Here is a 16675-nt window from a genome sequence, read left to right on the forward strand (position 1 = left end):
GGGCCCATACCAGGCACTGCCAGCCAGAGCCAGCTGAGCCCGGGATGTCACTCCCTGAGATACCTGAAAAACAGCTACCCTGCTACCTAGACCCCATGAGACCCTCTAGAACCCTTAGAGCTTAGATACTTCAGATCCCAAAGATTCTATAGACCCCTAACACCCAAAATACCCTCAAAACCCTTATAACTCTTATACATAAGAACCCTATTACTCTAAAGATCCTTAAGATCTGCAAGACCCTTTAGAACTCCAAGTCCCTTAAGAACCCTTCAATACTTAAGACCCCTAAAATTAATAAGACCCTTAAGAGCTTTTATAACCTCAAGACCCTGTAGACCCTATATACCCCCTAAGAACTCTTGGACCCATATGAACCTATTAGACCTATTAGAATCCTAAGCACCTATATACCCCTTTAAGTATCAAGTTGCTAAATGTCTCGCCAATCTGTCCCCTATCTGTCCAACATGCTATCCTACGCTTTGTCGTTGATGTTCATTTTCTTAACTCAACATTGCAACCTCCACGATTGCTCTCACACTTCATTCATGCATGAACAATCGCTCCATCTTATCCATGATTAAGGCTTGTGACCCTGCAAGGTACCTACAAAGTCTTTTAGATCTCCTTCAAACCCTAAAAAATATATAAGAGCCTCATCCAAAGGACTTTATTAAGAGCTTGTCACTTTATCATTCTTTCTTTATCACCTCTGCAGCCATATTGGCCAGGTCATACATGTGAAAGAGTGCCCTGCACCACAGCCAGCGAGAAGGTTGAATAAAGCATGATTCACTTCATTCACATTTATATGCAAGAAAAGGTTTGTGCCATTCGCTGCAAATCACCTTTCCTGCCTGCGTGCCTGCAGTCAAACAGGGATGTTTTCCATCAAAGCAACCGACAGTCACTGTGCCCGGTTTGATCTTATAGCTGAGCCTTAGTGAGAATATCGGTGCCAGCATCTCGAGCTGTCGGCACACAGCAGGCCGGTGTCCTCCATTAAAGGAAGAAGAAACACTGATTATTTAGAAGGGTACAAGACACGAAAACAGCCTCATCCAAAGAAAACCACATTTCCAAGCCACATTCTTGGGAAAACCACATTTCCAAGCTGGCCTCCAAAGCCAGTCGCCGTCTGGGCATCCTCCGTCATGCAAAGTCCTTCCTTGGCACACCTGAGCTCCTCACCACATACAAGGCTTTTATCCGCAGCTCAATGGAATACTGTTCCCCCCTATGGGCTGGTGCTCCTGCCTCACACCTAGCCCGGCTTCACGCTGTTGAAACCAAAGCTTTCAGAATCATTGGAATCTCCCGCAATGAAGCTAACTCCGAGGGCCTTTCACTTACTCACCGCAGGCAGGTTGGTGGTCTTTCTGTCTTCTACCGACTCCTCTCCGGCCTATCTCCCCCAGCTCTCTCTGTGCTCTGTCCCCCAAATATTCCTACAGGTCGCACAAGATCTGCCTGCAACTCTCTTATGGTTAAACTGCCAAAATCTAGGCTCTCTGCTCACCTTCACTCCTTCATTCCTCTTTTCTTACGCCTCTGGAACAAACTCCATCACTCCCTTCAATACCACTCCTCCCTCCAGGTCTTTAAAACAGCTGTTCACCATCATCTATCTTCCCCCATCCAAAACCTTGATCTTTTCTACCCCCGCTAATTCACCCCAGATACACTTTTTTTAAATTCCAACTTCTTTCCTGGAATTCCTTGCAGTGTCTTTATGTTTTATACCTTTCCCACCTCCCCCCAAGCCCTCTCCCTCCCACAGTTCTCTCGATGACCCTGCTCTCAAATGTTGTGTTTGTGTCCTTCCCCCTCTCTCCCCATCTTGTCTACCGCTCCCCTTATTTTGTGTTTTATGTGTCGGTTTGACTTTTTGTGTGATTAATGTTTGCTCTTTCACGAGCCTCGATCTTGTATACAAAAAAACAAAAAAAACAAAACAAGTAAAACTAAAATGGAATTCGGTCGAGTGCACACCCCCGTCAGGTTGCCAGGTTTACGTTTTGTATCCCATCGAGAGGCTGGATCTGAATCAGGGCCTTAACCAAAACTGAAACAGCTTGTTCTTGTCACCTACCCAACTCATTAACCAAGTTTTGCAATAACTCATCAACAACTGAAATGGCTTGCTATAAATCGTTTTTCGGTCTATGTCTCAATGGTGCGAAGAATCAATAAAAATTCAAACAAATAAAAAAAATTGCGTATCTGGTTATGGATTTGCATCTTCACCTAAATAGAACTGATTTTCCCTCGTCACACACCCAACCGGCTCGCCATGTTTCGTCCGAATCCGTCCACAACTTTTTGAGATATTGCGTTATATAGTGCCCTCCATAAATATTGGAACAGTGAAGTCAAATTTGTTATTATTGCTATATACTCGAGAAATTTGGATTTGAGATCAAAAGCTGAATATGAGGCAAACGTGCAGAATGTCAGATTTTATTTCTTGGTATTTATATGTATATGTATACAGTCACGTGAAAAAGTAAGTACACCCCATGTAAAGTTTTGACTTTTTCAACACATTTCAACATACAGCTATTTGATCTTCATTTCAACAATATTGATAGATAAAGGTGATATAATATAACAAATATCATGAAACATTTACATTTTGTAGGCCATTGTATAATTTAGATAAACATTTACCCCTACAAAAGTAAGTACATCCCTACATTTATCACTACTTCAAATACCTAAAATTAGAATCAGGTGCACCAGCTCAGGTGCAAATGATTAGAACATCGTTCGAGAGGATTTTGGAGGAACCTGTCTTATTTAAACCTCAGATATTTAGTTTGGTTTGCTCTTTGTTGTTGAAGTGTGCGGCGTCACCATGTCTAGATCAAAAGAGCTCTCTGAGGCCTTCAGAAAGAAGGTTATAGATGCCTACGAGTCTGGGAGGGGATTTAAAAAGATCTCCAAACAATTTGAAATCAATCATTCGACTGTCCGGAAGATCATCTACAAATGGAGAAGATTCCAAACAACTGCCAACTGGTTCAGGCCAGGCCGCCCCAGCAAGTTCAGCCCGAGAGCAGACCGCAAGATGCTGAAAGAAGTCTCTAAGAACCCCAGAATGTCATCACGGGACCTACAGGTAGCTCTTGCCACTGTTGATGTCAAAGTGCACGAGTCTACCATTAGAAAGAGGCTGCACAAATTTGATCTACATGGGAGGTGTGCCAGGAGGAAACCTTTGCTGTCCAGAAAGAACATCATTACATTATTGTAATAATGTCCTTGTTATAGTACATTATTACTTGTTATAGTACTTGTTATAGAACATAAGTACATTATTGATTTTTTTTCTTTGTCAATATATCCCAAATTGTTGTATTTACCATGCCCAATCTTTGAGCTATGGTTCGAATTGAATTATTTTGCTCTTTCAGCTTCCCAATTGCTCATTTTTCTTTCATAGACAGTTCTCTGGTCTTCATGCTTGTTTATGCCTACTGACTCCCAAGGTAGACTCCCATGGCAAAACCAAAGGCTAAATCCAAAAGTAGACATTCACAGCTCTCTTATGTGTGAACAATCAACGCAACAAGAAACACCTGAACAACAAGAAACACCTACCAGTCATTTTTTCCAATTCTTATGCTTACCAAAAATGGAGAGACTGAGCATAAAAAGTACTATTGTTGTACAATGGTAAAACATATATCCATAGACATACTAAGACATAAAATCTGACCTTCTGCACTTTTGCCTCATATTCATATTTTGATCTCAAATCCAAATTTCTTGAGTATATAGCAATAATAACTAATTTGACTTCACTGTTCCAATACTTATGGAAGGCACTATATTTATTGTGGCTGCACTGATCATTCAAATCTGGCGAGTCACCTTAATGCGACCATAACGATCAGCTGAGTCCGTGGTTCTGGGCCAGATTATGGCCTTTCCACTCCTGATACAGTACCCATGCGACCGTCGAGCCAGCCAAGCGTTACACCTATTGGTACTCTATGCATCATTCCCAATTGTGGCTGAGCAATGCGGAGTGGTTCACGGTGTGGTCTGGATATACGGCGTTATATGCTGCAGACATTTAACCCCTCAACGGGTCTTTCTTAACCACCAATTGAGAACCACAACAGCCATAATTCACCCCTAATCCAAGTATATTTAATAACAAGTAAAATGGTCATGAGGAAGGGAACAGAAGAAAGGCAAGCAAAAACCAGTACGTAATCAATAAATGCAATAGAACCAAAAACTCTTTACCTTTACCGATACTCATATCCACAGACCAAACACACAATTGGGAACCTTAATTACCCAAGCCTTATCTAGGGCAACAGACATACCACCGGATATTGACACAAATAAGGGGTAGACAAGACAGGAAATACCTGAGCTGTGCCGGCGAGAATGGCGCAGTACCGGAGAAGATGAATGGTCACGTCCCTCCACAGGCTCGGTCAGCACGCCATCCAGGCGCTTGAGATCAACGAATAAGGAGGAGAAGGAAAGGCTGGCTGGATGGCGATGTGGCGCAGCAAGACTGCCTGGAAAAATGACAGCCTTCCGTGGCGTTTGGCTCGAAAAACACTTCCAATCCCCCCTGCGGTGCGCTTTTAAGGTCTCTGGCTCCCACCTCTAGCATTGACATGCTTAGCTCCTCCCCTCTCGCTCACTATTGGGCCAGAGCCAAGTCTGGAGGTGGAGTGACCCATCCGTGACACCGCTGACAACACCTATGCGATTCTCCCACCAAAACTTGTGCCGCAAGGCCTAGCAAGTGCTTTGAAGGGACATAAGAGACAGATACAGAGGGGAAAACACTAAAAAAAGGGGTCAAAAGGGTTGATAATTCCATACACTGAAATTGGGAAAGGGAGACATCATCTAACTAGGCATACAAGGGATGGATATTTAACTATAACGGCACTCGGTAGAGCGCATACTTCCGCCAAGCTGAACTAGTTAACGTTTTGTATCCCACTGATAGGCCGGATCTGCATCCAGACCTCAACCAGAATCTAATCAGCTTGTTCCTGACTCCTACCCAACTCATCCACTGAGTTTTGTTATAATCTGTCCACAACTTTTGAGATATCGCTCTATATATCGTTTTTGGCCTGATCTCTCAAGAATGTCTGGATTAAACTAGAATGGCACTCTTTGACGTCGCGACATCGACTGATATCAGCTGTTCTCAAGTATCGCATTTTTACCTGACATGACCTCTGACCTTTCACACCAAAAACTCTTCAGTTAATCTTTGTACCATAATATATACTTATACCAAGTTTGACCAAACTCCCATCACTGGTTCACAAGTTAGCGCAGTAATATAATTTTTTACCGAATGGGACCTCTGTCCTTTGACCTCTTGACCCCATAATCTAATCCGAGTATCTTTATGTCATTATACAGTCATGTGAAAAAGTAAGTACACCCCATGTAAAGTTTTGACTTTTTCAACATATTTCAACATACAGCTATTTGATCTTCATTTCAACAATATTGACAGATAAAGGTGATATAATGTAACAAATATCATGAAACATTTACATTTTGTAGTCCATTGTATAATTTAAATAAACATAAATGCAAATTTCGCATGTGGAAAAAGTAAGTACACCCCTACATTTATCACTACTTCAAATACCTAAAATTAGAATCAGGTGCACCAGCTCAGGTGCAAATGATTAGAACATCATCAGAGAGGATCTTGGAGGAACCTGTCTTATTTAAACCTCAGACATTTAGTTTGGTTTGCTCTTTGTTGTTGAAGTGTGCGGCGTCACCATGCCTAGATCAAAAGAGCTCTCTGAGACCGTCATAAAGAAGGTTATAGATGCCTACAAGTCTGGGAAGGGATTTAAAAAAAAACCAAACAATTTGACATCAATCATTCGACTGTCCGGAAGATCATCCACAAGTGGAGAAGATTCCAAACAACTGCCAACTTGTTCAAGCCAGGCCGCCCCAGCAAGTTCAGCCCGAGAGCAGACCGCAAGATGCTGAAAGAAGTCTCAAATAACCCCAGAATGTCATCACGGGACCTCCAGGTAGCTCTTGCCACTGTTGATGTCAAAGTGCACGAGTCTACCATTAGAAAGAGGCTGCACAAATTTGATCTTCATGGGAGTTGTGCCAGGAGGAAACCTTTGCTGTCCAGAAAGAACATCAGGGCAAGACTAAAGTTTGCCAATGAACACCGAGGCAAAGACCAGCACTTCTGGAACAATGTGCTCTGGACAGATGAGTCAATTGGCCACAGTACCAGAAGACATGTTTGGCGAAAACCAAAGACAGCATTTGACCACAAGAACCTGATACCAACTGTAAAGCATGGTGGTGGAAACATTATGGTTTGGGGCAGCTTTGCTCCATCAGGGCCTGGGCAGCTCACCATCATAGAATCCACTATGAATCCTTCATTGTACCAGAGGGTGCTTGAGGATAATGTGAGGCCATCTGTCGGAAAGTTGAAGCTCAACCGAAGGTAGACCTTGCAACATGACAATGACCCTAAACATACCAGTAAATCCACCAAGGAATGGCTGAAAAGAAAGAAATGGAGGGTTCTGGAATGGCCAAGTCAAAGCCCGGATCTAAATCCCATCGAGATGTTGTGGGGGGATTTGAAACGAGCTGTGCATGCAATTGTGCATGTTGTGCAACAATTTTTTGTTGAATAAATTATTGCAAAGTCAATTTTTCATTGTTTGTTGTTCAATTAGATCACCTTTATCTATAGATACTGTTTAAATGAAGATCAATTATTATTGATATGTTTACATATGTTAAAAAGATTTTAAAAACATTTCATGGGGTGTACTTACTTTTTCCACATGCGAAATTTGCATTTATGGTTATTTAAATTATACAATGGACTACAAAATGTAAATGTTTCATATTTGTTATATTATATCACCTTTATCTATCAATATTGTTGAAATGAAGATCAAATAGCTGTATGTTGAAATATGTTGAAAAAGTCAAAACTTTACATGGGCTGTACTTACTTTTTCACGTGACTGTACATACATGTACCTCGTTTGACTCAGTTCCCTTCAGCCGTTCGTAAGTTATCGCGGTGACGAAAACCTATTACGGACTCTGACCTTTGACCTCTTGACCCCAAAAGCTAATCAGTTCATCCTTACATCATTATATATGCCTGTACCAAGTTTGGCTTAGATCCCTTTAGTCGTTCTTAAGTTAACATGGTAACAAAATAATTGTCACTTAACATGACCTCTGACCTTTGACCTTTTGACCCCAAAATCTAATCATTTCATCTTTGTATCATAATATATAATTATACGAAGTTTGGTGAAAATCCCATCACTGGTTCACAAGTTAGCTCTGTAACAGATTTTTTACTTGACGGAACCTTTGACCTTTGACCTTTTGACCCCAACATCCAATCAGTTTATCTTTACATCATTCTACATACTTGTACCAAGTTCGACTTCGATCCCGTCAGCCGTTCTTAAGTTATCGCGGATGGACGGATGGACAGCTGGACGGACAACCCGAAAACATAATGGATCCGGTGACTTCGTCGGCGAAGGAATAAAAATTCTCGTATCTGGATCCAGATTTGGATCTTCATCAAAATCTAATCGATTTGTCCGTGTTCCCATATTCACCAAATTCCGTCCGAATCGACCACAAGTTTTTGAGATATCCTGCTCACAGACAAAACATAACCTCCGTCCACCTTCGGTGCTGGAGGTAACTGGAAAGGCACTCAGTAGAGGCACGCCTCCGCCAAGCTCAACATGTCTATGTTTGTATTGAACTGATAGACTGGATCTGAACCAGGACCTCAACCAAAATCGAATCAGCTTGTTGTTGTCACCCACCCAACTTCAGGTGGTAGAAGTCCACAACATTTTGAGATATCGTGCTATATAAGGTTTTTGGCCCCCATCTCTCACTGGTGAAGAATGACGTAAAAAATTATAGTCTTCGTATCAGGGTCTTCACCAAAGTCTGATGAATTTGTGCTCGTCACAGACCCAACTTGTCCATTCGTCCAAACCTTCTGAGATATGCTACTCACAGACAAACAGCCTGGTAAACGCATAACCTCCATCCACTTCAGGTGGTAGAAGTAACACTTGACACCACAAAAAAGACATTTGAAGGGCAGCACTGTCATGCCTGGAAGGATAACCACTCATCAATATGTGGAACCCCTCACCACCACCTCCCACCAAAAAGCTGAATGTCATATTGCTCAAGTGTCAGTTGTTGATCATCAAAATAACGGATAAAGCTGAGTAAAGGTCATTTTTAAACTTTGTGTGAGGGCAGTAAGGGTTCCTACAAGTGCCGATGTACAAGTAAATGTAGAACCCCTAACAGCCCTTATGTCGGTAAAGGCGACACCTGACAAAGTAACATAATAATGTAGATAACAGAGTTAATATAGGTAATTAAAACATGTCTGCTTATAGGAAAAAGTATGATAATTAACAATGCAGGTTTTCTCAGAGAAAGCAAGTTTGAAGGTAGTTTTCACCTGCCCTCTGGCGGATGCTCGCACTTGGCGGTATTTTTGAAACTGAAGATCCGATGCAAGAGCAGGGAAGGGTAATTGGTACAGACTGTATTCACGTTTTTTATATGACAACAAGTCAGTCTACACTCTAGGCCAGACAGCCAGAGACCAAACATCAAACGGGTCTTTTGTCTTTTTCTTTCCTTTTTTTCTCTCTCTCTGTCTCTCTCTCTCTGTCTCTCTCTCTCTGTGTCTCTCTCTGTGTCTCTGTCTCTGTCTCTGTCTCTGTCTCTCTCTCTCTCTCTCTCTCTCTCTCTCTCTCTCTCTCTCTCTCTCCCTCTGCCCCTCTCTCTCCCTTTCTCAATTTTTCGCTTAATTTAATTAAACGCTTAATTTGCTCTTGAAGTGTTCATAGCTCTTGCGTGAGCATTTCCTTTAAAATTGTTTGTGGTTTTTGTTTGTGTCGTCACCTTTGGTTTGTAAAAATTTTATACTTGCTGGTTTCTTTTAAATATCCTTTGTTCTTTTTTGGTGTGTTCATGATCCTTATACAATGTTTCTTTGAACTGGTTGCTTGGTTTAACACTGCTTTGTGGAATGGTTCTATCAACTTTTTTTAATCGTATGAACTTTTCTTTTTCTACACGGGTTTTTATTTTTGGAATACCACTTCGTTACAAAAATCGCGCTAAGACTGCTCTTGCTAATTTCTATTGGAAAATTAGCAATCTACAAGACAAGAAAAGCAAACCTCCTGGCAAATGCTGATATTTGATGTGATAATTGTGTTTATGGCTCTGGTCATGGCAAGGTTGCGCTTGAAATTTTCTTTTTGCCAAATGAAAGCTGATTTACAAACCTTTGTGGAAAAATGGTGTGTAAAGGGGGGGGGGGGGGGGGTTTAAACTTGACAATGGTTTGTTAAATTTTTTATTTTAATGTTTGGTGTTTTTATTGTTGTTGTTCGGCTGCATGTTTGGAATGACTTTATTATTTGCATGACTTGTGTGGTTTTCTTACCTTTATAATAAAAGAGCTTCAAAAGTCAATGTCTGTCTGTCTGTCTCTCTCTGTCTGTCTGTCTCTGTCTGTCTGTCTGTCTGTCTCTCTCTCTCTCTCTCAACCAAAATCAGACCCATCACTGTACTTATGCAATGTACGCTGAACCTACAATCAGACTCGGCACTATATTTATACAATGTACTCTGAACCTACAATCAGACTCAGTACTGTACTTATATAATGTACCCTGAACCTACAATCAGACTCAGCACTATATTTATACAATGTACACTGAACCTACAATCAGACTCATTACTGTACTTATGCAATGTACCCTGAACCTACAATCATAATCAGCACTATATTTATACAATGTACCCTGAACCTACAATCAGACTCAGCACTACATTTATACAATGTACTCTGAATGTACAATCAGACTCATGACTGTACTTATACAATGTACCCTGAACCTACAATCAAACTCAGCACTATATTTATACAATGTACTCTGAACCTACAATCAGACTCAGTACTGTACTTATACAATGTACCCTGAACCTACAATCAGACTCGGCACTATATCTATACAATGTACTCTGAACCTACAATCAGACTCAGTACTGTACTTATGCAATGTACCCTGAACCTACAATCAGACTCGGCACTATATTTATACAATGTACTCTGAACCTACAATCCGACTCAGTACTGTACTTATACAATGTACCCTGAACCTACAATCAGACTCAGCACTATATTTATACAATGTACACTGAACCTACAATCAGACTCATTACTGTACTTATGCAATGTACCCTGAACCTACAATCATAATGAGCACTATATTTATACAATGTACCCTGAACCTACAATCAGACTCAGCACTATATTTATACAATGTACTCTGAATGTACAATCAGACTCATGACTGTACTTATACAATGTACCCTGAACCTACAATCAAACTCAGCACTATATTTATACAATGTACTCTGAACGTACAATCAGACTCATCACTGTACTTATACAATGTACCCTGAACCAAAATCAGACTCATTACTGTACTTATACAATGTACACTGAACCTACAATCAGACTCATTACTGTACTTATACAATGTACCCTGAACCTACAATCACACTCATTACTGTACTTATACAATGTACCCTGAATAAAAATCAGACTCATTACTGTACTTATACAATGTACGCTGAACCTACAATCAGACTCAGCACTATATTTATACAATGTACTCTGAACCTACAATCAGACTCAGTACTGTACATATACAATGTACCCTGAACCTACAATCAGACTCATTACTGTACTTATACAATGTACCCTGAACCTACAATCAGACTCATTACTGTACTTATACAATGTACCCTGAACCTACAATCAGAATCAGCACTATATTTATATGTAGCTTGAACTATGTAGCTACTATGTAGCCTGAACCTACAATCAGACTCAGCACTTTATTTATACAATGTACCCTGAACCAAAATCAGACTCATTACTGTACTTATACAATGTACACTGAACCTACAATCAGACTCATTACTGTACTTATACAATGTACCCTGAACCTACAATCACACTCATTACTGTACTTATACAATGTACCCTGAATCAAAATCAGACTCATTACTGTACTTATACAATGTACGCTGAACCTACAATCAGACTCAGCACTATATTTATACAATGTACTCTGAACCTACAATCAGACTCAGTACTGTACTTATACAATGTACCCTGAACCTACAATCAGATTCAGCACTATATTTTACAATGTACCCTTAACCTACAATCAGACTCATTACTGTACTTATGCAATGTACCCTGAACCTACAATCAGAATCAGCACTATATTTATACAATGTACCCTGAACCTACAATCAGACACATTACTGTACTGATACAATGTACCCTGAACCTACAATCAGACTCAGCACTATATTTATACAATGTACTCTGAACGTACAATCAGACTCATGACTGTACTTATACAATGTACCCTGAACCTACAATCAGACTCATTACTGTACTTATACAATGTACCCTGAACCTACAATCAGACTCAGTACTGTACTTATACAATGTACCCTGAACCTACAATCAGACCCATTACTGTACTTATACAATGTACCCTGAACCTACAATAATAATCAGCACTATATTTATATGTAGCCTGACCTATGTAGCTACTATGTAGCCTGAACCTACAATCAGACTCAGCACTTTATTTATACAATGTACCCTGAACCTACAATCAGACTCAGCACTTTATTTATACAATGTACCCTGAACCTACAATCAGAATCAGCACTATATTTATACAATGTACCATGAAACTACAATCAGACTCAGCACTTTATTTATACAATGTACCCTGAACTTACAATCAGGCTCAGCACTATATTTATACAATGTACCCTGAACCTACAATCAGACTCAGCACTTTATTTATACAATGTACCCTGAACCTACAATCAGACTCATTACTGTACTTATACAATGTACCCTGAACCTACAATCAGAATCAGCACTATATTTATGCAATGTACCCCGAACCTACAATCAGACTCAGCACTATATTTATACAATGTACCCTGAACCTACAATCAGACTCAGCACTTTATTTATACAATGTACCCTGAACCTGCAATTAGACTCATTACTATATTTATACAATGTACCCTGAACCTACAATCAGACTCAGCACTTTATTTATACAATGTACCCTGACCCTACAATCAGACTCAGCACTTTATTTATACAATGTACCCTGAACCCCTAATCAGAATCAGCACTATATTTATACAATGTACTCTGAACCTACAATCAGACTCAGTACTGTACATATACAATGTACCCTGAACCTACAATCAGACTCATTACTGTACTTATACAATGTACCCTGAACCTACAATCAGACTCATTACTGTACTTATACAATGTACCCTGAACCTACAATCAGACTCAGCACTTTATTTATACAATGTACCCTGAACCAAAATCAGACTCATTACTGTACTTATACAATGTACACTGAACCTACAATCAGACTCATTACTGTACTTATACAATGTACCCTGAACCTACAATCACACTCATTACTGTACTTATACAATGTACCCTGAATCAAAATCAGACTCATTGCTGTACTTATACAATGTACGCTGAACCTACAATCAGACTCAGCACTATATTTATACAATGTACTCTGAACCTACAATCAGACTCAGTACTGTACTTATACAATGTACCCTGAACCTACAATCAGACTCAGCACTATATTTTACAATGTACCCTTAACCTACAATCAGACTCATTACTGTACTTATGCAATGTACCCTGAACATACAATCAGAATCAGCACTATATTTATACAATGTACCCTGAACCTACAATCAGACACATTACTGTACTTATACAATGTACCCTGAACCTACAATCAGACTCAGCACTATATTTATACAATGTACTCTGAACATACAATCAGACTCATGACTGTACTTATACAATGTACCCTGAACCTACAATCAGACTCATTACTGTACTTATACAATGTACCCTGAACCTACAATCAGACTCAGTACTGTACTTATACAATGTACCCTGAACCTACAATCAGACCCATTACTGTACTTATACAATGTACCCTGAACCTACAATCAGACTCAGTACTGTACTTATACAATGTACCCTGAACCTACAATCAGACTCATTACTGTACTTATACAATGTACCCTGAACCTACAATCAGACTCATTACTGTACTTATACAATGTACACTGAACCTACAATAATAATCAGCACTATATTTATAGAATGTACCCTGAGCCTACAATCAGACCCATTACTGTACTTATACAATGTACCTTGAACCTACAATCAGACTCATTACTGTACTTATACAATGTACCCTGAACCAAAATCAGACTCATTACTGTACTTATACAATGTACCCTGAACCTACAATCAGACTCATTACTGTACTTATACAATGCACCCTGAACCTACAATCAGACTCAGTACTGTACTTATACAATGTACCCTGAACCTACAATCAGACCCATTACTGTACTTATACAATGTACCTTGAACCTACAATAATAATCAGCACTATATTTATATGTAGCCTGAACTATGTAGCTACTATGTAGCCTGAACCTACAATCAGACTCAGCACTTTATTTATACAATGTACCCTGAACCAAAATCAGACTCATTACTGTACTTATACAATGTACCCTGAACCTACAATCAGACTCATTACTGTACTTATACAATGTACCCTGAACCTACAATCAGACTCAGCACTTTATTTATACAATGTACCCTGAACCAAAATCAGACTCATTACTGTACTTATACAATGTACCCTGAACCTACAATCAGACTCATTACTGTACTTATACAATGTACCCTGAACCTACAATCAGACTCATTACTGTACTTATACAATGTACCCTGAACCTACAATCAGAATCAGCACTATATTTATATGTAGCTTGAACTATGTAGCTACTATGTAGCCTGAACCTACAATCAGACTCAGCACTTTATTTCTACAATGTACCCTGAACCAAAATCAGACTCATTACTGTACTTATACAATGTACACTGAACCTACAATCAGACTCATTACTGTACTTATACAATGTACCCTGAACCTACAATCACACTCATTACTGTACTTATACAATGTACCCTGAATCAAAATCAGACTCATTACTGTACTTATACAATGTACCCTGAACCTACAATCAGACTCATTACTGCACTTATACAATGTACCCTGAACCTACAATCAGACTCATTACTGTACTTATACAATGTACCCTGAACCTACAATCAGACTCAGCACTTTATTTATACAATGTACCCTGAACCAAAATCAGACTCATTACTGTACTTATACAATGTACCCTGAACCTACAATCAGACTCATTACTGTACTTATACAATGTACCCTGAACCTACAATCAGACTCAGCACTTTATTTATACAATGTACCCTGAACCAAAATCAGACTCATTACTGTACTTATACAATGTACCCTGAACCTACAATCAGACTCATTACTGTACTTATACAATGCACCCTGAACCTACAATCAGAATCAGCACTATATTTATAGAATGTACCCTGAGCCTACAATCAGACTCAGCACTTTATTTATACAATGTACCCTGAACCTACAATCAGAATCAGCACTATATTTATACAATGTACCATGAAACTACAATCAGACTCAGCACTTTATTTATACAATGTACCCTGAACTTACAATCAGGCTCAGCACTATATTTATACAATGTACTCTGAACCTACAATCAGACTCAGCACTTTATTTATACAATGTACCCTGAACCTACAATCAGACTCAGCACTTTATTTATACAATGTACCCTGAACCTACAATCAGACTCATTACTGTACTTATACAATGTACACTGAACCTACAATCAGAATCAGCACTATATTTATGCAATGTACCCCGAACCTACAATCAGACTCAGCACTATATTTATACAATGTACCCTGAACCTACAATCAGACTCAGCACTTTATTTATACAATGTACCCTGAACCTGCAATTAGACTCATTACTATATTTATACAATGTACCCTGAACCTGCAATTAGACTCATTACTATATTTATACAATGTACCCTGAACCTGCAATTAGACTCATTACTATATTTATACAATGTACCCTGAACCTACAATCAGACTCAGCACTATATTTATACAATGTACCCTGAACCTACAATCAGACTCATCACTTTATTTATACAATGTACCCTGACCCTACAATCAGACTCAGCACTTTATTTATACAATGTACCCTGAACCTACAATCAGACTCAGCACTTTATTTATACAATGTACCCTGAACCTACAATCAGACTCAGCACTTTATTTATACAATGTACCCTGACCCTACAATCAGACTCAGCACTTTATTTATACAATGTACCCTGAACCTCCAATCAGACTCAGCACTTTATTTATACAATGTACCCTGTACCCCTAATCAGAATCAGCACTATATTTATACAATGTACTGAAGGAACTGCGCTCCAACGCGAGTCGAAAGAAGTGACGCGACCAAAGACGGAATTCGTCCGAGTTGCTTTTTTTTTTTTTTTTTTTTTTTTGTATACAAGATCGAGGCTTGTGAAAGAGCGAACATTAATCACACAGAAAGACAAACCGACACATAAAACATATAACATCGGGAGCGGTAGACAAGATGGGGAGAGAGGGGGAAGGACACAAACACAACATTTGAGAGCAGGGACCGAGAGACATGGAGACATCGAGAGATCTGAGAGAGGGCGAGGGCTTTGGGGGGGGGGGGGGGGGGGCATGGGAAGGGGGCGGTGGGAGAGGTATAAAACATATGGACACTGCCAGGACTTCCAGGAAAGAAGTTGGAATTTCAAACAAGGTGGATCTGGGGTGAATTAGCGGGGGTAGAAAAGATCAAGGTTTTGGATGGGGGAAGATAAGAGATGGTGGTGAACAGCTGTTTTAAAGACCTGGAGGGAGGAGTGGGATTGAAGGGAGTGAGGGAGTTTGTTCCAGAGGCGGGAGAAAAGAGGAATGAAAGAGTGAAGGTGAGCAGAGAGCCGAGATTTCGGCAGTTTAACCATCAGAGGGTTGCTGGCAGATCTTGTGCAACCTGTAGGAATATTTGGGGGACAGAGCACAGAGAGAGCTGGGGGTGCAAGGCCGGAGAGGAGTCGGTAGAAGACAGAAAGACCACCTACCTGCCTGCGGTGAGTGAGTGAAAGGCCCTCAGAGATAGCTTCATCGCGGGAGATTCCAATAATTCTGAAAGCTTTGGTTTCAACAGCGTGAAGCCGAGCTAGGTGTGAGGCAGGAGCACCGGCCCATAGGGGAGAACAGTATTCCATTGAGCTGCGGATGAAAGCCTTGTAAGTGGTGAGGAGCTCAGGTGTGCCGAGGAAGGACTTCGCACGACGGAGGATGCCCAGTCGGCGACTGGCTTTGGAGGCCAGCTTGGAAATGTGGTTTTCCCAAGAAAGATCATGGCAGATAGTGAGACCCAAAATCCTGAGCGACAGAACTTCTTGGAGAGGATTGTTGAGAAAGTAGATGGGAGGGTTGTCCAGTCGATCTTTTCGGAGA

The 16675-nt window shown here is 40.1% G+C and overlaps 1 protein-coding gene across 3 annotated transcripts in view; it reads right to left on the bottom strand.

Annotated features, from left to right (window-relative positions):
* The window catches only part of BBS2 (Bardet-Biedl syndrome 2), a 147735-nt gene that overhangs the window by 97336 nt on the left and 33724 nt on the right, over positions 1-16675 (bottom strand). For 2 of the 3 annotated variants that reach the window (XM_068101815.2, XM_068101814.2), the window contains exons 2-3: positions 4389-4544; positions 852-974 (exon numbers count right to left, since the gene is read on the bottom strand). In XM_068101815.2, coding sequence (XP_067957916.2) covers positions 852-968 — 117 coding nt within the window. In that variant the 5' untranslated portion in view covers positions 969-974; positions 4389-4544. The remainder of the gene's footprint in view (positions 1-851; positions 975-4388; positions 4545-16675) is intronic. The other variant, XM_068101816.2, reaches the window with a different exon arrangement.

This window comes from Myxine glutinosa, chromosome 9 (genome assembly GCF_964187855.1).
Source record: "Myxine glutinosa chromosome 9, kmMyxGlut1.1, whole genome shotgun sequence".
NCBI lineage: Eukaryota > Metazoa > Chordata > Myxini > Myxiniformes > Myxinidae > Myxine > Myxine glutinosa.